General features: G+C 40.7%; 1 protein-coding gene across 2 annotated transcripts in view; it reads right to left on the bottom strand.

Annotated features, from left to right (window-relative positions):
• Positions 1–5,983: 5,983 nt before the first annotated feature.
• LOC120046833 (phosphatase and actin regulator 2-like) overlaps positions 5,984–24,448 on the bottom strand; it is a 70,442-nt gene continuing 51,977 nt past the window's right edge. For both annotated transcript variants that reach the window (XM_038992379.1, XM_038992380.1), the window contains exons 5-12: positions 19,094–19,628; positions 17,153–17,337; positions 16,332–16,488; positions 14,628–14,683; positions 9,827–9,888; positions 8,424–8,561; positions 7,556–7,632; positions 5,984–7,395 (exon numbers count right to left, since the gene is read on the bottom strand). In XM_038992379.1, the coding sequence (XP_038848307.1) occupies positions 7,380–7,395; positions 7,556–7,632; positions 8,424–8,561; positions 9,827–9,888; positions 14,628–14,683; positions 16,332–16,488; positions 17,153–17,337; positions 19,094–19,628 (1,226 nt within the window). In that variant the 3' untranslated portion in view covers positions 5,984–7,379. The remainder of the gene's footprint in view (positions 7,396–7,555; positions 7,633–8,423; positions 8,562–9,826; positions 9,889–14,627; positions 14,684–16,331; positions 16,489–17,152; positions 17,338–19,093; positions 19,629–24,448) is intronic.

The raw sequence follows: 24,448 nt of genomic DNA, 5'->3' as shown, positions 1-24,448 counted from the left end.
AGTGTATGTAAACTTCTGACCCACTGGGAATGTGATTAAAGAAATAAAAGCTGAAATAAATCATTCTCTCTACTATTATTCTGATATTTCACATCTTTAAAAAAAAGAAGATGAAAGACTTGCTAAAGTGTCCCTCCCTGCACCCTCTGACTTTCAGGAAGATTTTAACCCACTTAACCACTCTGAATTCTCAATAATTGCCACTCCTTGTTGCACACAACAAGCTTCCATTCCCCCTTTCAGAAGGGGATTTATGGCTGATTTAAGATCATCGTCAACCCTGTTACGTTCAAGCCTGTTAAGGTCAACCCTGTTAGGGTCAACCCATTTATGGTCAACCCTGTTACTTTATTTGGCATTAATAGGAACTTATAGTATATTTTTTATTTAACCCTTTGAGATGGGAAAACTCTTTTTTTATTAAGTTGAACATATGCTCTTTATGACAGGATGTTAATTAGGTGAAATCAATTTTTTTTTTTTACCAAGTTACGCTCTTCAAAAGGCACTGAATTGGTGGAACGACCCAGGCAATAGAGACAGTTTTGAATTGGGCGAGCTTGTTTTGCATAGCGTAACATAACAGGCGTAAAATAAACGCCTGAAGCTAGATCCCTTAGAGCAGCGTTTCCCAAACTCAGTCCTGGGGACCCCCCTGGGTGCATCTTTTGTTTTTTGCCCTAGCACTATACAGGTGATTCAAATGATCAAAGCTTGACAATTAGTTATTTGAATCAGCTGTGTAGTGCTAGAGCTAAAACCAAAATGTTCACCCCTTGGGGTCCCCAGGACCATGTTTGGGAAACCATGCCCTATATTCTGGTCTTGACGAGAAGAAAAAAAAGTTGCGTCACAGGCTCTCTCCATTATTTCCATTTCTCCTGAAAACCGGAACATCTGGTTGTTGGGGACTGCGGGGGGGGGGGGGGGGGGGGGACTGCAATTAAAGCCTTGTTTATATCTGGTGCTAAAATGCAACCTTTGTCCTGATATAGTCCACATTCTGATTGTGCCCACATTGTATCTGTTGCACAAATGTGTCTCATTTCCCTCCATTGTGCCAGCATTGTAATCAGATATCGGGTCCCCCCGTATGCAAATTATTTGACATATTCTAAAATAATATTTAATTATTCATTTTAAGACATATATTGATGCCATAAGTCAATGGCGTCACAGGGCAAAGATTTTAGAAGACGGGATAATGATGATTTAAATGGTTTCACTGTCTAAAACCATCTACACTTGTAAGATATCCAGACACAATGGATCCCTGACTACCTTAAGATCTGATCACAATGAGACTTAATCATCTACACCTGCCTAAAAATGTGCGCACAATCAGAATGTTGACAAGATCAGAACAAAGGACGCATGTTAGAACCAGGTATAAACAGGGCTTTAGGGGCCCGGCGGTGTACACTGACCATCGACGACAAGGTCAGCTATCAGGGGTGGTGGATACAAACCAACTTCTAATCATTGATTGACAAACATTAACAGCCATTTGCATTATAGACAATTGGAAGTGTCATGGCTGTGTCTGAGAAGCAAGTCTTGCTTATTTGATCTGTCTGACAGTTTGTCATTATTTGTCGTGTTTTAGTTAGTGACCAACATTTGCCGCCCCCGGGTCTACAGCATTCGATTACAACGGCAAACTCTGCCTTCGCCGCTTACATAGTTCAGGGTGCCCCGGCTGTGCAAAATGAGCTCACCCACTCTGTTGTTGTTCATGGCTGTAAACAGGAAGTCACCTGGCTGTGTACCGTATGATGATGTTATATTGCTGAGCTTGGCAACCAGTGGAAAATGTGACATATGTACACTAATGTAAGTGCAGGCAATGTCTGTTTGACTGCTTCTCCCACATTAACCTGAAACCAATAAACCCCAACCCCATCCGAGTTTTATTGCTGTAACCCAATGGAAAGTGATACAAATTGACATACTCCATCTACCTTAGGATACTTCTAGTAAAATTAGACATTTAAGTGAGTTTTAAACCATCTGTTTCCATAAAATGTGGATTTAGCAGTTGTCACAAAAGGCTGGCCAGTAACCCACTCCAGTAGATGTTCACATACAGTTTTTTCCACAAACATATTAGCTACTCATATTTCCCTCACAGAGATATGCTGCTTCAAAATATTACACAATTAATATTATTTGAGACGTGTGGTCTTTGTTCAAGGGTCCTGCCTGTCACTTTGACCCTTCTAAGAGACTGAACGTTTTGCTTTTGGCACTTGCTGCTGCCTAGATCCACAGAGGTGCTTTTCAACTGTGATCAATGGCCAAGGACCAGAGACAAAGACATGCCATTGGAACTGAGTGCACCTCTCCTGCTTAGCTTTTTATTGAACCATTCAATGACTTCACAGTTGACTGCAAGGTGGACTAAGGCCAGGCAGACAAAGTACTTTCCACTGCACAGATGATATTCAACACAAACACACTTCTACAACATTTGGATCCTGACCACTTTAAATCGATTATGTACAATGGGACAGAAGCAGTCCGACAAAAAAAATAATAATATAAACTTGTGTTTTCATGGTTTGTTCTGTCAATACACAAAACTATACACAATGATGGTGAAACACAGTGTATATATATATATACACACAGTTGAAGTCGGAAGTTTACATACACTTAGGATGGAGTCATTAAAACTCGTTTTTCAACCACTCCACAAATTTCTTGTTAACAAACTATAGTTTTGGCAAGTCGGTTAGGACATCTACTTTGTACATGACACAAGTCATTTTTCCAACAATTGTTTACAGATTATTTCACTTATAATTCACTGTATCACAATTCCAGTGGGTCAGAAGTTTACATACAGTAAATTGACTGTGCCTTTAAACAGCTTGGAAAATTCCAGAAAATGATGTCATGGCTTTAGAAGCTTCTGATAGGCTAATTGACATGATTTGAGTCAATTGGAGGTGTACCTGTGGATGTATTTCAAGGCCTACCTTCAAACTCAGTGCCTCTTTGCTTGACATCATGGGAAAATCAAAACAAATCAGCCAAGACCTCAGAAAGAAAATTGTAGACCTCCACAAGTCTGGTTCATCCTTGGGAGCAATTTCCAAACCCCTGAAGGTACCATGTTCATCTATGCAAACAATAGTACGCAAGTATGAACACCATGGGACCATGCAGCCGTCATACCATTCAGGAAGGAGACGTGTTCAGTCTCCTAGAGAAGAACGTACCATGGTGCGAAAAGTGCAAATCAATCCCAGAACAACAGCAATGGACCTTGTGAAGATGCTGGGGGAAACAGGTACAAAAGTATCTATATCCACATTAAAACGAGTCCTATATTGACATAGCCTGAAAGGCTGCTCAGCAAGAAGCCACTGCTCCAAACCTCCAAAAAAGCCAGGCAACTGAACATGAGGACAAAGATCGTACTTTTTGGAAAAATGTCCTCTGGTCTGATGAAACAAAAATAGAACTGTTTGGCCATAACCATTGTTATGTTTGGAGGAAAAAGGGGGAAGCTTGCAAGCCGAAGAACACCCTCCCAACCCTGAAGCACGGGGGTGGCAGCATCATGTTGTGGGGGTGCTTTGCTGCAGGAGGGACTGGTGCACTTCACAAAATAGATGGCATCATGAGGCAGGAACATTATGTGGATATATTGAAGCAACATCTCAAGACATCAGTCAGGAAGTTAAAGCTTGGTCACAAATGGGTCTTCCAAGTGGACAATGACCCCAAGCATACTTCCAAAGTTGTGGCAAAATGGCTTAAGGACAACAAAGTCAAGGTATTGGAGTGGCCATTACAAAGCCCTGACCTCAATCCTATAGAAAATATTTGGTCAGAACTGAAAAAGCATGTGCGAGCAAGGACGCCTACAAACCTGACTCAGTTACACCAGCTTTGCCAGGAAGAATGGGCCAAAATTCACCCTACTTATTGTGGGAAGCTTGTGGAAGGCTACCTGAAACGTTTGACCCAAGTTAAACAATTTTAAAGGTTATGCTACCAAATACACTCAATTAGTATGTAAACTTCTGACCCACTGGGAATGTGAAAGAAATAAAAGCTGAAATAAATCACTCTCTACTAATATTCTGACATTTCACATTCTTAAAATAAAGTGGTGATCCTAACTGACCTAAGACAGTGAATTTTTACTAGGATTAAATGTCAGGAATTGTGAAAAACAGAGTTTAAATGTATTTGGCTAAGGTGTATGTAAACTTCTGAACTTCAACTCTGTATATATATACACACACACACACACACACACATATATATACACATACACATATATACACATACATATTTTTATATATAAATATATACAGTGCATTCGGAAAGTATTCAAACACCTTGACTTTTTCAACATTTGTTACGTTACAGCCTTATTCTAAAATTGATTAAATTACTTTTTTCCCTCATCAATCTACACACACTACCCCATAATGACAAAGCAAAAACAGGTTATTAGAAGCTTTTGCAGGTAGCCTAGTAGTTAGAGCGTTGGGCAAGTAACCAAAAGGTCACTGGTTCAAATACCCGAGTCAACAAGGTGAAAAATCTGTCGATATGCCCTTGAGGAAGGCACTTAACCCTCATTTGCTCCATGGGCACTGTACTACTATGACTGACCCTGTAAAACAACACATTTCACTGCAGTGTGTGAATTCAGTGTGAATTTTTAAATTTTTAAGCAGATCTGATTGAATAGAGCCCTAAGTCAACATATTACACCATTTCAGTGGCCATGGGGTCACTTTTATTCTATGTAGCTAATACTGAAGGGTTATGGCATCTTCTTCCTGAGCATACACCGTTGATGGTTCGCATAAATGGTATCTATGTATGTGATCAACAACGGAACAATAAAGCAATTTAGAGGCATATAATGCACATATAGACCTCCTATATGCATGATGGATATGGGAGTGGCAATACATGTACAGTACCAGTCAAAAGTTTGGACACCTACTCATTCCAGGGTTTTTCTTTATTTGGACAATTTTCCACATTGCAGAATAATAATGAAGACATCCAAACTATGAAATAACACATATGTAGTAACCAAAAAAGTGTTAAACAAATCAAAATATATTTAATATTCTTCAAAGTAGCCACCTTTTGCCTTGATGACAGCTTTGCACTCTTGGCATTCTCTCAACCAGCTTCATGAGGTAGTCACCTGGAATGCATTTCAATTAACAGGTGTGTCTTGTTAAAAGTTCATTTGTGGAATTTCTTTCCTTCTTAATGCATTTGAGCCAATCAGTTGTGTTGTGACAAGGTATGGGTGGTACACAGAAGATAGCCCTATTTGGTAAAAGACCAAGTCTATATTATGTCAAGAACAGCTCAAATAAGCAAAGAGAAACGACAGTCCAAGAACTTTGAAAGTTTCTTCAATTGCAGTCGCAAAAACCATCAAGCGCTATGAAACTGGCTCTCATGAGGACTGCCACAGGAAAGGAAGACGCACAGTTACCTCTGCTGCAGAGGATAAGTTCATAAGAGTTACCAGCCTCAGAAATTGCAGCCCAAATAAATGCTTCAGAGTTCAAGTAATAGACACATCTCAACATCAACTGTTCAGAAGAGACTGCGTGAATCAGGCCTTCATGGTCGAATTGCTGCAAAGAAACCAGTACTAAAGGACACCAATAAGAAGAAGATACTTGCATGGGCCAAGAAACATGAGCAATGGACATCAGACCGATGGAAATATGTCCTTTGGTCTGATGAGTCTAAATGTGAGATTTTTGGTTCATTCAAGACTGTTGGAAAAGCATTCCTCATGAAGCTGGTTGAGAGAATGCCAAGAATGTGCAAAGCTGTGATCAAGGCAAAGGGTGGCTACTTTGATTAATATAAAATCAAAAATATATTTAGATTTTGTTTAACACTTTTTTGGTTACTACATGATTCCATATGTGTTATTTCATAGTTTTGATGTCTTCACTATTATTCTACTATGTAGAAAATAGTAAAAATAAAGAAAACCCTTTAATGAGCAGGTGTGTCCAAACTTTTGACTGGTACTGTATATACATGAATATTATGTACAGGCATAATTCAAAGATACAGTACTCACATATGAACAGCACATAGCGCCATCAATACGAAACTAATCCTGTACATCACATCACATGTAAAAATCTATCGGGTAATTGGCAGTAAACTTGTGATCATGCATCTGATATACATTATGTACAAAAAATCCATAGAATGAGAAAAACATTGGCATGAATACTATGGTTCCCCTCCTATATTCTACAGCTGACCTTAGCAGTCTGAAATGAATGTAAATTGATTGGTGCACCTCATCACAGAAATATCAAAGAAATGCTTCACATTTTATGACCAGGAAAAAAGCTCAATGGATTCATCTGGGACCGTAAAATACTAACATTTATCATATACTTTCAAACTACACAGACCATCCATTATTAACAGCTCAACCAATCTGAAGGGCAGACCAATGTGTTCTGAACTTGCTCTAAATTTGGAAAGAGAGAATGGAAGAATAGCCTACATAGATCAATAGGGTTCACTCTGCTCTGTCTCTGTAAAAGATATGCTCAATAATGGTAAGTGTTCCAGAAAACATGACAAAAACAGTAACGATACATATTCCTTACTATCTAGGCAAAATTCATGTTGTCCCAGCCACTTTGAGATCAGCATCAACAATCACCCCTTAAAACAAGACCCAAACACCTTAATTTCCACCATCAAGACCACGTGGCGGTAAACGTAACCATTTCTTCCTAACACCTTGCCATGCACTTCCATGATTACGTTAAGTTAAGGACTATGTGTCTGATTTGGTTATATTTGTCATTGCACTGTTGAGGAAGCTTGCAAGTAAGCATTGCATTGCACGGTTTACGTTATATCCTGTGCATATCACAAATAAACATTGATTTGATTACTGTTACCTTTGGCTGGACTTGCCTAACCTACAACATTGTCATAGTTGCAAAACCATTTCCCTTCCAGTCCATGGGGACTTGGTCAAGGCCTGTTAAGGTGCTTTAGGGAAGCCAAAAAGTATGTGGGTAATGAAATCAGTGCTGTGTTACAAAGTGCAACAGTTTTGTCCTTCATGGATACTGGCCTCTCTCTCCGTCACTTTTCACACAGCACTAAAGCCCAGTCTGGTCTGTGTAAGCAGGTGTGGCCCAATGTAATCAACCTCTATTGATCTGTAGAGCTGGAGACAGGTTGGCCCTGGGAGACGGTGTCCATGTGTCCGTGCCTAGGGGCATCCAGGCCCCAGGCTCCGGGGAAAAGCCCGATGGTGAAGCCCGCAGCGGAGAGAGAGAGTCTTTAGGCAGTGCCGGCCGCCGACCAGCACCCCCACTGGAGAGAGAAATGCCTCAGGGCCGATGGAATCTGCCAAGGCACAGGGAAACAGACACTGTTGGATCAGAACTGCAGTCTGCACCTTATAGCACACTGTTACTAGGCCTAAATCAAACAGCAGTTTATTATCTTGTGTGACTCATAATGAAGTGTAATGGCTGGGGATCAATAACGTTCAAGTTGTCATTACCTGGTAAATTGCTTGCTCTCTTCATGAACTTCCATCTCTTTGCTTTTGAACTCATTCAGTTCTTTACGGATAGCAGCCTGAGGGAATATAAACATTCAGTTCTTTACGGATAGCAGCCTGAGGGAATATAAACATTCAGTTCTTTACGGATAGCAGCCTGAGGGAATATAAACATTCAGTTCTATATGGATAGCAGCCTGAGGGAATATAAACATTCAGTTCTATATGGATAGCAGCCTGAGGGAATATAAACATTCAGTTCTATATGGATAGCAGCCTGAGGGAATATAAACATTCAGTTCTATATGGATAGCAGTCTGAGGGAATATAAACATTCAGTTCTATATGGATAGCAGCCTGAGGGAATATAAACATTCAGTTCTATATGGATAGCAGCCTGAGGGAATATAAACATTCAGTTCTTTACGGATAGCAGCCTGAGGGAATATAAACATTCAGTTCTATATGGATAGCAGCCTGAGGGAATATAAACATTCAGTTCTATATGGATAGCAGCCTGAGGGAATATACAAATTCAGTTCTTTATGGATAGCAGCCTGAGGGATTCATAGATTAATTGTCAAATTTATGGATTCATTGTCAAACTATCAGACCATCAATAGCTTCAGACAGGCAACATATTTAATTTAACTGAAGATGAAATGGTAGATAACTCATTATCTGTGAATAATATATTTATAGCATTGTTCAGGTAGCTGGAATACATGAGGAAGAAAATGCTAACAAAAAGTTTTTTAATTATGCCTTTTTATAACCTCTCTTATTCCAAGTATTTAATGGCATTGTGAATGTCAAGTGTTTTAGTCGCTTTAGCAATAACATTATACAGTAGGAGTCTGGAACCCACTTTGTCAGCTGGCGTGAGCCTGGCCCAGGGTTTGTCTGCGCGACGGTCATAGTCCTTAGCATCTGTGCACTCCACGTACTCATTGAAGCGCAGAATCCGCCGAGCCACCAGCTCTGCTACTGTCGGCCTCACACTCAACTATACAAACACACACGAAATATACAGAGTGGACAAAACATTAGGAACAACTGCTTTTTCCATGACATACTGACCAGGTGAATCCAGGTGAAAGCTATGATCCCTTATTGATGTCACTTGTTAAATCCACTTCAGTGAGTGTGGCTGAAGGGGAGGAGACAGGTTAAAGAAGGACTAAGCCTTGAGACAATTGAGACATGGATTGTGTATGTGTGCCATTAAGAGGGTGAAAGACCAAGACAAAAGATTGAAGTGCCTTTGAACGGGGTATGGTAGTAGGTGCCAGGTGCATCAGTATATGTCAAGAACTGCAACGTTGCTTGGTGTGTATCAAGAATGGTCCACCACCCAAAGGACATACAGCCAACTTGACACAACTGTGGGAAGCATTGGAGTCAACATGGGCCAGCATCCCTGTGGAACGCTTTCGACACCTTGTAGAGTCCATGCCCTGACGAATTGAAGCTGTTTTGAGGGGGTGTTCCTAATGTTTGGCATACTCAGTGTAAGTAGCCAGTGATTGACAACTGTAAAGTGTGACTTCTAGACAAGACAGCTGCGGCATGGGAGATGGATAGAGAGTTGTTGGAAGAGTTTAAGTCCTTCCACAATGCCATACAGGAGCATTGTGTTGAAACTACACTCCAGTTCTCATTATATCTAAGGTCAAGCAGTGTTGGCCTAACCCTGGAAAATTCCCTCTTCCCCCTGCCACCACAGGGGCGAGCAATCTGAGGAATTTCAAGCAGCCTGATACTACACTGAGGCATGCTTCTCACACAGAGCTGGAATGCCCTACAGTATGCACTGTGGCAACTGAGTCATACAGTTGCTGTATTTTGGCTTGTCAAAAAACTCTAAAATTATGAGTTTGTTATTTTCTATTATACTTTTTTAAACAATGGAATAAACACAATAATCTGCCTCCACCTTCAATGTGGGTTCTGAATGTGACCATGTGTGCACCCCCTCACATTGTATAACCCTAAATGAGTTTGACATTTGTTTGGTAATTCATAAATTAAGAAATTGTTTGGTAATTCAGTCAATGAGATTGACATTTTATTGGTAATTCAGAAACTAAGACGTTATCTGGTAATTCAGTGAATGAGTTTGAAATGTGTTTGGTTCCAGTTTATTCAGTTCCGGTTATGTCCACCAGATGGATATGTGTACCACAAATATCAACACAAGTCATCAGACATAAAATCAATGAGATGCAGACATTCAGCAGGCTTACCTAAACATAGTATAAATGACAGTACCTTTCGGGAGAGCCTCCTTTTAATCTCTTGTATGGCTTCATGTTGATCAGCATCATTTGTCTCTGCAGTGAAATTAAAAAGAAGTTGTAAGTAGGCTGGGGTGGTACTTTACTACCCAATATAGCGATTATTAATTAAGCAATGTGGTCATCTACAAATGGATGGAAAAGATAGATCTGGAAATTATACGGTGCTTATCTTTCCAATTGATGTTGGAGTGTGCCTTATGGCTACATCTACAAAACAGATGTCCTGGAATATGGAATTATCTCAACAGAAGTCTGCTTTTGAGGTCTGAAAACATCTTACAAACTTTGATTTTAGAGTTGTATTTTGTTAACCATACATAGTCAACCCTTTAAACCCGAGCCCAGCATAGACCATTGTTCTATTCTTCAACAGGTAGTTGTTGAGAGTCTAACAGATGTGCATAGCGTCCCTGAGAGGCTATGCGACCTTCGCCGTTAGCGGTTCCGCTGGAGGGCTACTCATCTGCTTTCAATAAGGCAACAGCCAGTTAACGGTTCTCTCTCTTAGCCACATGTATTATGATTCCACCATAAAGATCTCATAAATAATGCAGTAACACCGAAAGCAAGATGACAACAACAAAATGGCCCCCTTTCACTGCTTCCTGTTTAATAGACAGGAAGTCTCCATGTGAACATTGACCGTATTACAGGAACATGTTTGTGCCTATTCATCAACTGGTATTAGGATTTTTCTGTGAAGTGTTCCGATGCACTTCAGATAAAGTTTGATTTGATTAGAACAAAGTTAGCTTCTAGCAGATATAGAGAATGATCAGGTAAACATACATGTAGGATCTTTATTTGAGCCAGTTTGCTACAGCAGGAAAATAATCCTGCAGCAACAGAAAATGTGCATCCTCATGTGGATTACACTTAATAGACACTTTTCTAGGGGTTGATACATTTTTCGTAAGGGAAAATCAATCAGAAATTTCAAAGTGGAAATTACAAACTTCAGAAGCCTTTTAAAACCTAATATGCACTAAGTTCTACTGCAACTGGGTGATCAAGTTAAGATTCTAGATCTGTAAAGAACACATTCCTATTGACTTTTATCCTGCCATTCTCTGACCAACAATGTTTTAACTGTCTGGCACAATAAGAGCTCAAGATGTTGTCCTCTCAAATTGTTTTATTTTGACTGGTCATGCTCAATCTGGCGCAATGTGTTTCCCCACATTGATTTACTAACCAATAAACTGGGCAAGCAGATGGGCCATCAGTCGATAACTGGCCCCCCTCCATATCAATGGACCACAGGAGGTACGTGGCACCTTAATTGGGGAGAACTGGCTCGCGGTAATGGCTGGAGCGGTTTCAGTGGAATGGTATCAAATACATCAAACACATGGTTTAATGCCATTCCATTTGCTCCGTTCCAGCTATTATTATGAGCCGTCCACCACTCAGCACCCTCTACAGCAATGCACCAATAGACTTTGATACACAACTATCCAAGCCAGAAGAACAACTTCACCTTAGTCTTGGATTCTAGCCGGGCTAATTCATTCACATACAATGTCTTCTAATGAAAACCTGTAAGGCTAATTCATTCACATACAACCTCTCCTTATGAAAACCTATAAGGCTAATTTCTACACTACCGGTCAAAAGTTTTAGAACACCTACTCATTCAAGGGTTTTTCTTTAGTTTTACTATTTTCTACATTGTAGAATAATAGTGAAGACATCAAAACTATGAAATAACACATATGGAATCATGTAGTAACCAAAAAAGTGTTAAACAAATCAAAGCATATTTTACATTTGAGATTCTTCAAATAGCCACACTTTGCCTTGATGACAGCTTTGCACACTCTTGGCATTCTCTCAACCAGCTTCACTTGGAATGCTTTTCCAACAGAGTTGTTGAGCACTTGTTGGCTGCTTTTCCTTCACTCTGTGGTCCGACTCATCCCAAACCATCTCAATTTGGTTGAGGTCGGGGATTGTGGAGGACAGGTCATCTGATGCAGCACTCCATCACTCTCCTTCTCTGTAAAATAGCCCTTACACACCCTGGAGGTATTTTGGGTCAATGTCCTGTTGAAAAACAAATGATAGTCCCACTAAGCCCAAACCAGCTGGGATGGCGTATTGCTGCAGAATGCTGTGGTAGCCATGCTGGTTAAGTGTGCCTTGAATTCTAAATAAATCAGTGTCACCAGCAATACACCCCCACACCATAACACCTCCTCCTCCAAGCTTTACGGTGGGAAATACAGAGGAGATTATCCGTTCACCCACACCATGTCTCACAAAGACACGAAGGTTGGAACCAAAAATCTCCAATTTGGACTCCAGACCAAAGGACAGATTCCCACCGGTCTAATGTCCATTGCTTGTGTTTCTTGGCCCAGGCAAGTCTCTTCTTCTTATTGGTGTCCTTTAGTAGTGGTTTCTTTGCAGCAATTCGACCATGAAGGCCTGATTCACAGTCTCCTCTGAACAGTTGATGTTGAGATGTCTGTTACTTGAACTCTGAAGCATTTATTTGGGCTGTAATTTCTGAGGCTGGTAACTCTAATGAACATATCCTCTGCAGCAGAGGTAACTCTGGGTCTTCCATTCCAGTGGCGGTCCTCATTTCATCCTAGCGCTTGCTGGTTTTTGCGACTGCACTTGAAGAAACTTTCAGTTCTTGAAATATTCCATATTGACTGACCTTCATGTCTTAAAGTAATGATGGAATGTCGTTTCTATTTGCTTATTTGAGCTGTTCTTGCCATAATATGGACTTGGTCTTTTACCAAATAGGGCTATCTTCTGTATACCACCCCTACCTTGTCACAACACATCTGATTGGTTCAAACGCATTAAGAAGGAAAGAAATTCCACAAATTAACTTTTAACAAGGCACACCTGTTAATTGAAATGCATTCCAGGTGACTACCTCATGAAGCTGGTTGAGAGAACGCCAAGTGTGTGCAAAGATGTCATCAAGGAAAAGGGTGGCTATTTGAAGAATCTCAAATATAAAATATATTTTGATTTGTTTAACACTTTTTTGGTTACTACATGATTCCATATGTGTTATTTCATAGTTTGGATGTCTTCATTATTATTCTGCAATGTGGAAAATAGTCAAACTAAAGAAAAACCCTGGAATGAGTAGGTGTTCTAAAACTTTTGACCGGTAGTGTACACCGTCTCCTTATGAAAACCTGTAAGGCTAATTCATACACCGTCTCCTTATGAAAACCCGTAAGGCTAATTCATACACCGTCTCCTTATGAAAACCTGTAAGGCTAATTCATACACCGTCTCCTTATGAAAACCTGTAAGGCTAATTCATACACCGTCTCCTTATGAAAACCTGTAAGGCTAACTCATACACCGTCTCCTTATGAAAACCCGTAAGGCTAACTCATACACCGTCTCCTTATGAAAACCCGTAAGGCTAATTCATACACTGTCTCCTTATGAAAACCTGTAAGGCTAATTCATACACCGTCTCCTTATGAAAACCCGTAAGGCTAATTCATACACCGTCTCCTTATGAAAACCTGTAAGGCTAATTCATACACCGTCTCCTTATGAAAACCTGTAAGGCTAATTCATACACCGTCTCCTTATGAAAACCTGTAAGGCTAACTCATACACCGTCTCCTTATGAAAACCCGTAAGGCTAACTCATACACCGTCTCCTTATGAAAACCCGTAAGGCTAATTCATACACTGTCTCCTTATGAAAACCTGTAAGGCTAATTCATACACCGTCTCCTTATGAAAACCCGTAAGGCTAATTCATACACCATCTCCTTATGAAAACCCGTAAGGCTAATTCATACACCGTCTCCTTATGAAAACCCGTAAGGCTAACTCATACACCGTCTCCTTATGAAAGCCTTACAGGTTAACTCATACACCGTCTCCTTATGAAAACCCGTAAGGCTAACTCATACACCGTCTCCTTATGAAAACCCGTAAGGCTAACTCATACACCGTCTCCTTATGAAAACCTGTAAGGCTAACTCATACACCGTCTCCTTATGAAAACCTGTAAGGCTAACTCATACACCGTCTCCTTATGAAAACCTGTAAGGCTAATGCATACACCGTCTCCTTATGAAAACCTGTAAGGCTAATGCATACACCGTCTCCTTATGAAAACCTGTAAGGCTAATGCATACACCGTCTCCTTATGAAAACCTAACTATATACTCTAGGTTCTGTTAGTCGCTTTGGATGAAAGTCATGCGCACATGCATTTTTCCCGGGACTACCTCAATCCAGCCATTATTATGAGCCGTCTTCCACTCAGCAGCCTCCACTGCAATGCAACATTAGACCTTGATGCACAATCCAGAATAACAACTTATTATGAGCCGGCCATATTAATGGCTAGATTGAGGTAGTCCCGGGAATCGAACCAACTATCCTGGCATTGCAAACTAGAGGACCACTAGTCTAGCATCAACCTTTGAGTGAATGGGATAACGTCATCAGCCTATTAAGGTCATGTGGAACTGAACTGATCTATAATGACCAAAGACAAACAGGGACTGGGGCCAGTGTGGTCCTGTCTGTCTGTGGTCTGACTGGGGCCAGTGTGGTCCTGTCTGTCTGTGGTCTGACTGGGGCCAGTGTGGTCCTGTCTGTCTGTGGTCTGACTGGAGCCAGTGTGGTCATGTCTGTCTGTGGTCTGACTGGGACCAGTTTGTTCTTGTCTGACTGGGGCCAGTGTGGTGCAGTCTGTGGTGCAGTCTGTGGTGCTGTCTGTCTGTGGTGCTGTCCGTCTGTGGTGCTGTCCGTCTGTGATCACTCACGTTTCAGAATGTTCCTCTGCTCCAGTTCCTCAGTACTGGGCCTCTGACTAAGTCGTCTGTGAGGGACAGAGAGGGAGAAGGAAGTGAGACAACACCACTGTGATTTGTTACCCAAAAGCTTTGTAGCACTAGGATAATTTTAAGTCCCTTAGATGAAAGATGATTTTAGTGCTACCAAATTTTCAGGAATCTCACACCAGAACAGTTATTTCAGATTAGATACAATCTTGATGACAAACACATACTGTAGGTTTTGGAGACTTGGCTCCATCACAACTCATTATTCTATCCACAACTTTAATAGCCCAGGGTAATGTTATCAACCCCCCACTGATGAGTGGAATCTTAGAAGAAGCCTCGGGTTATACCCACAGCAAGGCATGCCGGGTCTTCTGGAGTGGTGGATACCAAAGCTAGAGACACCTACTGCTGCTTCAGACAGTGGTGTGTGTCAGTGTTTCCTCTGGAAACATGTGTAGCAGTGGGGGAAAAAGGAGTGAGGGGAAAAGGTTGCGAGGGGAAAAGGTTGCGGAGGGGGGTGGGTCCCTCCTATAATTTTTATGTAGAAGGACTGAGGAGCTCAGTTCTGGTGACTTTTTAAAAGGATTAATTCAAATAATTATGCTGACACCATCTAAAATAGAATTTCCACCTCCAGAAATTAGCCCAATAACACATTAGTAAAATGATTTTAACATATTGGGCCTTGTACAGTATATAGCCTATGCATGGTCCATATTACCAGCTATGCTATTAGCAATAAACATTATCACCTTTAGCCCAACTGATGCTGCCAAGCACAAATAAATAGGCTGAAGCATGGGTTTGCCTATCTGCATTTACCCTATTGGGCTAATCATTAGCCAGATCTCAAATGTGATCTTTTAACTAGTTATTATCATATTGATTCATTTTATGTCCCAAAAAACTTGCATAAACACTGAATATAATGTAGGCCTACCTGTTAGGGTAACTTAGGGTAACTTGCCACCTGGGGTAAAAAGCCCCCTGCCTGTACTTCTCACAGAAACCACTTCATGTCACAATTTTTCCCCCAACACTTACCCTGTTTCCACTACTCTTGCTCAACAAAAAATATTATCTCTCATCACAATTTTTTATGTCATTCCAAATAAATTATTTTGAGGTAGAGGCCTACAACTAACCAGTGTTACATTTAGCCCCACTCTCCCCTATGCACACTGTGAATTGCGGAGTGGTAATGTGTAACCATGTGTCTGTTAAAAACCCCAGGTTTAAAATGGCGTATTCCGTGCATATTTATGAGTTGAGAAATAAATAAAGTAGGAATGTAAAGCTGGGATTCCCAAACAAAAGCCATTAAAAACTGTTGTTTTCACGATTGCAAGAATTGTTGTGCATTGACTACTTGTCAGAATGCATGTTTCCCTCCTTGTGGCACTTATAACATGAATGCACCACGAGAGGAATATTTATTTATCCGACTAGGTAAATAGATTTATATAGCCGACTAGGTAAATAGATGAACTATTCTACTATGGGGTTTTTCGATTTTTCTATTAATTGTTTATTTTGTTTTCACAGGAATTCATGTTCCATTGTTGCGTGGCGGCAATGATTTTGCCGTTGCGCAGCACCACAGGAAAATGAGTGCAGCGGAAACACCGGTGTGTGTGTGTCTGTGTGTGTATATGTGCATGACTCCAGGGGTGTACTCTGTACCTCACTAGCTTGGAGTGAATCTGCTGGCGGAGTTCCTGCCTCTCGGTCTCAGAGGTGCGAGGCAGGATGTTCTTCTCCTCCAGCTCTCTCTTGCTGGGCCGGTTGCCAAGTCTGATGGCCAGGGTGTCCCTGCGGCGGATCTTACTGGCTAGAGAGCCTACAAAACCAATAATAATCATGTAAATCCAGCTAGCCCCCCAGTTTTATACTGTAGGAAAGTGTTCTGTGCAGTACATATAATAGTACATATAAAACCTCCCAGAAAGAAACACAAGAAGTGACATTGTTTTCAACTGTGTTTTGGTTGTTTCTAGTCCATGTGTCTAGTCCTTGTTTCTAGTCTTGTTTCAAGGGTGTTTTCCTTATTTCTAGCACTGTAAAAGTGAAATCTAAGCAAGCCTAAATATCTTATAGAGGGATAATTCACTTAAAATGTTTTTTTTGTTTTTTTACCAAGCTAAATTATCTCACATCATTGGCAGATAATTTGTTGTTGTTAATTAAAATAAGCAAAATTAAGAAATGTTTCAAGATATTTTACCTTAAGACGATTCAAATATCTTGGTTAATAAAATAAAATAAGCAAAAAGATCTGCCGTAAGATAATTTAGCTTGGTAAGAAAAGAACAACACTTATTTGAAGTGAATTATCCCTCAATATAAGATATTTATGCTTGCTTAGATTTCACTTTTTGCAGTGAGTGCACTAGTGGCTATGGATTAATTTGTTGCAAAGGCTGTACAGCATAAATGAAGACTGACTGACTAAAGGCTAGAATACAATTAGCTGTAAGCTTCTATATCTGCGACGGATTCCTTACTTGTGGTATACTCGTCCTCGTCATCCTCGTCCTCTTCTTCGTCTCGGTAGAGGATGGGCCCATCTGAGTCGGAGTCGCTGACTGTGGAGTGGTAGTCAGACTCCGTAGTGCTGTCTGGGATGACTGTAACCTCTGGGCTCTCCAGGTTAACACTGTGGAGCTTCTCACCAATCCCATTGGTAGGCCTGGAATCATATCATCAAAACTCTGATAAAGCGTTCTTACTTGATTGATTCTTGTCTATTGATTGATTTATCATGTCCATTGTTGTCCTTGTTGCATAATGGAAAACGGCGATTAAAAAATCAGATGAAGGGTGTATAGACCAAAACGCTGGTGAAAACAGGCCTTTTCTTTCCCAAAAGGTTTTTCCTCATGAACCTGGCATCATGCAAGATAAACTATCCTCTTTCCAATGGTTGAAGGCATACATCACAGACAGGGTTCTGTGACTTACAGCAGGGGTTCCCAAACTTTTCACTCAAGCCCCCCTTCCAGCATTGGGGAACATCCCACGCATGACCAAGTGCAATACCCCTGGGAAATGATCCAGCTTCTCTGGGAGAATAAGTGTATATCAGTAAATTATACAGTACAATATTCCACACAGAATAGCTTTTTACACTGCTGTGCTGTCTTCTGAATCTGCAGTACTGTTTAACTCCCAATGCTGCTAACCATCTCAAGCTGGAAAACACTGACAATGAGGGAACAATGTTGTTATTGGGTAGGTTGTCACACCATGCTCCATCCCGTAATCCTGTTGGAACTGTCTGATCCATTTACACGTGCAGTACGACTTACATCATGCCTTCAATGGAGTTTTGTAAAGGATACTGTATTATTATGGTAATCGTGATTGCGGTAAAGAGCTTTCCCACCAATACCACCTAATTTCATTCCAAAGTTTCGCAAGAGCAATCATGATGTAAGACACCCTTTTATTTTCTTCAGTTACTACCAGCCTGGGTCAAATATATAACTCAACTACTTTCAAATACTTGAAATGCGCTTGATTTAATTGGCCTGGTTTGATAGAACCAATGGAATGATCCCAAAAGTGCAGAATTCAAGCTACATCAAGTGTACCTCATATACTTTGAAATATTTCTGCGTTTGACCCAGGTCTGCTTCACTTTATGAACTCAGACCTGCTATATGGACCCAAAGTGCACAACTCAAAAGCCTTGTAGCAGGAGACAGCTAGAACTAGTTTCCCTTCCATTCCTGCATGTACAATATGACGGAGTGTGTTTCCCGCATACAGATGTAAGATCTTAATTTGAGCCAGTTTGCTACAGCAGGAAAAAAATCTTGCAGCAACAGGAAATGTGAAATATTATGTGGATTATAATTAATGGACATTTTTGTAGGGGTTGATACATCTTTCGTAAGGGATAATCAAGTCTGACATTTCTAAGTGGAAATTACAAACTTCAGAATACTTTTTAATCCTCAAGTACACTATAAGTTTAAAATGTCCTGCATTGTAAGAAAGTTCTCAAGTAACAGGGTGATCAAATTAAGACCCTACATCTGTAGCAGGATGCTCATGATTAACAAGGCCATGCTTAAATCAGATGCGTCTCAAAACTCTCAACCTTTTCTGATAAATGTCGTTCTCTGAGATGATGAACGAACATTGCCATGCCTCAATATAGATTTTCAGCAAGCATCTGTTCAGCTGCTCCAGTAGGTGTTTGGAGTACAGTAGCTAGCAGAATACCACAGTACAGCCTGGGAACATACTTCAAAAATAATGAAACTTCAACTATATGGTTTTGTCTGCAAGAATGTTCATACAATATAAATGTCATTCTAATTCTGTTGTTCATACCCTTATGAAGTGGCTTTGTGGCATTGCTGAACAATAACATTTTCTGTGCTGTTTTTTCTCTGTCTGAAACCCCATAAAATGGCTTTTCTGCACTAGAGACATACCTCAGATTTTTCTCTAAGTCATGGTCTTCGTCCGCCGACTGTTGCTCATGGTCACCTCCATCTTTCCCAGTCCCCAGGGCTTCCTCCGTGGAGCTCTCGTTTTGAGACTCAGTGAAGGAAGTGTCCTCAGTGGTGCTGTTGACAAGGGGCGCTTTCTCTCCAGGGTCCTGAGGGCCAGCACCTGAGGCATTGTCTTTATCCACCCCAGGCAGAGAGGAGTCATCCTGAGCAGCAGGCCTGCCATCTGGGCCAGAAGAGGGATCCTCCTTACCCCCCTGGTTCCCATCCCCAGGACCCGTGAGCCATCTTTCACCTGGTAGGCTGTCTGTGTCTGGGGAGGCCTTGGGGGCTCCAGAGAAGCGGGAAGGGTCAGTTGCTAGTTGGAGCTCGCGCTTGTTGGTCTTCTCTGTCCCGGTTGGATTGGCAGGCCTGTCCTTCGAGATCTTTCTGGTACACGGTGTGGACAATGAGGAGGATGAGGACTGGGCAGTGGTCTTGGATGTGCCTCCAGTTTTCTTAGGATGAGAGGATTTGGCTAAGAGGAGAGGAAACTTCATTAGGTTTATTTTAAACAACAGCAAAAACTGGCTGATGTCCTGTTGTATTTTATGCGCTTTTGTTTTTGCTGTCATTTTAAATGACGAGCCTAGGGACTTCAGACATGAGCCTTTTGTTTAAATCTGGAACATTAACAGTCAATGATATAACAAATATATATATACGTTCTATAGAATGTTATGGTCATGTGATAGAAATAGAAGAGTAAGATAATAATAATAATAATAATAATAATAATAATAATTTGGGTGTATTATAGGCACGCATTTTTTGCATATCCCAACTCTCCCTCCCTCCCTCTCCTTGAGACACTCTCGGAGAGTGGGGTCACGGCCAGGGTCAGGGTAAGATTATTAGTGGCTGTGAAAGAGTTCGTATTGTGGACAGAGTTCGTATTGTGGACAGAGTTCGTATTGTGGACAGAGTTCGTATTGTGGACAGAGTTCGTATTGTGGACAGAGTTCGTATTGTGGACAGAGTTCGTATTGTAGACAGAGTTCGTATTGTGGACAGAGTTCGTATTGTGGACAGAGTTCGTATTGTGGACAGAGTTCGTATTGTGGACAGAGTTCGTATTGTGGACAGAGTTCGTATTGTGGACAGAGTTCGTATTGTGGACAGAGTTCGTATTGTTGACAGAGGTCGTATTGTTGACAGAGGTCGTATTGTGGATAGAGGTATTTGTATTTGTAGTTATTATGGATCCCCATTAGCTGCTGCTAAGGCTGCAGCTACTCTTCCTGGGGTCCAGCAAAATTAAGGCAGTTATACAATTTTAAAAACATGACAAAACATTCACAACATATTTCACAACCCATTAAGTGTGTGCCCTCAGGCTCCTACTCTACTACCACATACAGTTGAAGTCGGAAGTTTACATACACTTAGGTTGGAGTCATTAAAACTCGTTTTTCAACCACACCACATTTCTTGTTAACAAACTACAGTTTTGGCAAGTCAGTTAGGACATCTACTTTGTGCATGACACAAGTCATTTTTCCAACAATTGTTTACAGACAGATTATTTCACTTACAATTCACTGTATCACAATTCCAGTGGGTCAGAAGTTTAGATACACTAAGTTGACTGTGCCTTTAAACAGCTTGGAAAATTCCAGAAAATAATGCCATGGCTTTAGAAGCTTTTGATAGGCTAATTGACATCATTTGAGTCAATTGGAGGTGTACCTGTGGATGTATTTCAAGGCCTACCTTCAAACTCAGTGCCTCTTTGCTTGACATCATGGGAAAATCAAAATAAATCAGCCAAGACTTCTGAAAAAAAATGGTGGACCTCCACAAGTCTAGTTCATCTTTGGGAGCAATTTCCAAATGCCTGAAGGTACCACGTTCATCAGTAAAACAATAGTACGCAAGTATAAACACCATGGGATCACGTAGCCGTCATACCGCTCAGGAAGGAGACGCGTTCTGTCTCCTAGAGATAAACGTACTTTGGTGCGAAAAGTGCAAATCATTCCCAGAACAACAGCAAAGGACCTTGTGAAGATGCTGGAGGAAACAGGTACAAAAGTATCTATATCCACAGTAAAACAAGTCCTATATCGACATAACCTAAAAGGCCGCTAAGCAAGGAAGAAGCAACTGCTCCAAAACCGCCATAAAAAAGCCAGACTACGGTTTGCAACTGCACATGGGGACAAAGATTGTACTTTTTGGAGAAATGTCCTCTGGTCTGATGAAACAAAAATAGAACTGTTTGGCCATAATGACCATCGTTATGTTTGGAGGAAAAAGGGGGAGGCTTGCAAGCCGAAGAACGCCATCCCAACCGTGAAGCACGGGTGTGGCAGCATCATGTTGTTGGGGTGCTTTGCTGCAGGAGGGACTGGTGCACTTCACAAGATAGATGGCATCATGAGAAAATAAAATTATGTGGATATATTGAAGCAGCATCTCAAGACATCAGTCAGGATGTTAAAGCTTGGTCGCAAATGGGTCTTCCAAATGGACAATGACCCCAAGCATACTTCCAAAATTGTGGCAAAATGGCTTAAGGACAACAATGTCAAGGTATTGGAGTGGCCAACATAAAGCCCTGACCTCAATCCCATAGAACATTTGTGGGCAGAACTGGAAAAGCGTGTGCGAGCAAGGAGGCCTACAAACCTGACTCAGTTACACCAGCTCTGTAAGGAGGAATGGGCCAAAATTCACCCAACTTATTGTGGGAAGCTTGTGGAAGGCTACCTGAAACTTGTGACCCAAGTTAAGCAATTTAAAGGCAATGCTACCAAATACTAATTGAGTGTATGTAAACTTATGACCCACTAGGAATGTGATGACAGAAATAAAAGCTGAAATAAATCATTCTCTCTACTATTTTTCTGACATTTCACATTCTTAAAACAAAGTGGTGATCCTAACTGCCCTAAGACAGGACATTTTTACTCGGATTAAATGTCAGGAATTGTGAAAAACTTAATTTAAATGTCTTTGGATAAGGTGTATGTAAACTGCCGACTTCACCTGCACATTTAAACTCAGTTTTTCACAATTCCTGACATTTAATCCTAGTTCAAATGTCCTACCTGGATTATGTTGGAGAGGCTTCCATTAAAGAACACCCTCTGTGTTCTGTTAGACAAGTAACTCATTATCCACAATATAGCAGGGTGTGTAAAGCCATAACACATATGTTTTCCAGCAGCAGACTATGATCGTTAATGTCAAAAGACACACTGAAGTCTAGCAAAACAGCCCCCACAATCTTTTTAACATAAATTTCTCTCAGCCAATCATCAGTCATTTGTGTAAGTGCTGTGGTTGTTGAATGTCCTTCCCTATAAGTGTGCTGAAAGTCTGTTGTCAATTTGTTTACTGTAAAATAGCATTGCATCTGGTCAAACACCATTTTTTCAAAAAGTTTACTAAGGTTTGGTAATAGGCCGATTGGTCGGCTATTTGAGCCAGTTAAAGGGCCTTTATTGTTCTTAGGTGAGATATTGACTTTTGCTTCCCTCCAGGCCTGAGGGCACACACTTTATAGTAGGCTTCAATTGAAGATATGGCAAATGGGAGTGGCAATATCGTCCACTATTATCCTCAGTAATTTTCTTTCCCAGTTGTCAGACCACCAGTGGGTTGTCATTTTTGATAGACAACAATAATTTGTTCACCTCTTCCACACTCACTTTACAGAGTTAAATATTACTTGTCTTTCATAATTTTGTCAGATATACTTGAATGTGTAGTGTCAGCGTTTGTTGCTGGCATGTCATGCCTAAATTTGCTAATCTGATTGAGCAATCTGATTCAGTGAATGATGGAAGTGGGAATTTGCCTTTTTACCTCAAATTTCATTTAAGGTGCTCCAAAGGTCGTATTGCGGATAGAGGTCGTATTGCTGATAGGGGTCGTATTGCTGATAGGGGTCGTATTGCGGATAGGGGTCGTATTGCGGATAGGGGTCGTATTGCGGATGCAGGCCGTATTGCGGATGCAGGCCGTATTGCGGATAGAGGCCGTATAGCGGATAGAGGCCGTATTGCGGATAGAGGCCGTATTGCGGATAGAGGCCGTATTGCGGATGCAGGCCGTATTGCGGATGCAGGCCGTATTGCGGATAGAGGCCGTATTGCGGATACAGGCCGTATTGTGGATAGAGGTTGTATTGTGGATACACCATTTGGTAGATATACAGAAGCTATTCAAAACCAAATGAACTACTGTCACTCAACAAGAGAGCAATGTGAACTCAATAAACTGTCACTCAACAAGAGAACAATGTGAACTCAATAAACTGCTGTCACTCAACAAGAGAGCAATGTGAACTCAATAAACTGTCACTCAACAAGAGAACAATGTGAACTCAATAAACTGCTGTCACTCAACAAGAGAACAATGCGAACTCAATAAACTACTGTCACTCAACAAGAGAACAATGTGAACTCAATAAACTACTGTCACTCAACAAGAGAACAATGCGAACTCAATAAACTACTGTCACTCAACAAGAGAACAATGTGAACTCAATAAACTGCTGTCACTCAACAAGAGAGCAATGTGAACTCAATAAACTACTGTCACTCAACAAGAGAACAATGTGAACTCAATAAACTACTGTCACTCAACAAGAGAGCAATGTGAACTCAATAAACTGTCACTCAACAAGAGAACAATGTGAACTCAATAAACTGTCACTCAAAAAGAGAACAATGTGAACTCAATAAACTACTGTCACTCAACAAGAGAACAATGCGAACTCAATAAACTACTGTCACTCAACAAGAGAACAATGCGAACTCAATAAACTACTGTCACTCAACAAGAGAACAATGTGAACTCAATAAACTACTGTCACTCAACAAGAGAACAATGTGAACTCAATAAACTACTGTCACTCAACAAGAGAACAATGTGAACTCAATAAACTACTGTCACTCAACAAGAGAACAATGTGAACTCAATAAACTACTGTCACTCAACAAGAGAACAATGTGAACTCAATAAACTACTGTCACTCAACAAGAGAATAATGTGAACTCAATAAACTACTGTCACTCAACAAGAGAACAATGTGAACTCAATAAACTACTGTCACTCAACAAGAGAACAATGTGAACTCAATAAACTACTGTCACTCAACAAGAGAACAATGTGAACTCAATAAACTGCTGTCACTCAACAAGAGAACAATGTGAACTCAATAAACTGCTGTCACTCAACAAGAGAACAATGTGAACTCAATAAACTGCTGTCACTCAACAAGAGAGCAATGTGAACTCAATAAACTACTGTCACTCAACAAGAGAACAATGTGAACTCAATAAACTA

Source organism: Salvelinus namaycush, chromosome 4 (genome assembly GCF_016432855.1).
Source record: "Salvelinus namaycush isolate Seneca chromosome 4, SaNama_1.0, whole genome shotgun sequence".
In the NCBI taxonomy this organism is placed as follows: domain Eukaryota; kingdom Metazoa; phylum Chordata; class Actinopteri; order Salmoniformes; family Salmonidae; genus Salvelinus; species Salvelinus namaycush.
Note: the sequence above shows the minus strand (reverse complement) of the source record. Positions and strands in the feature narration are given on the sequence as shown.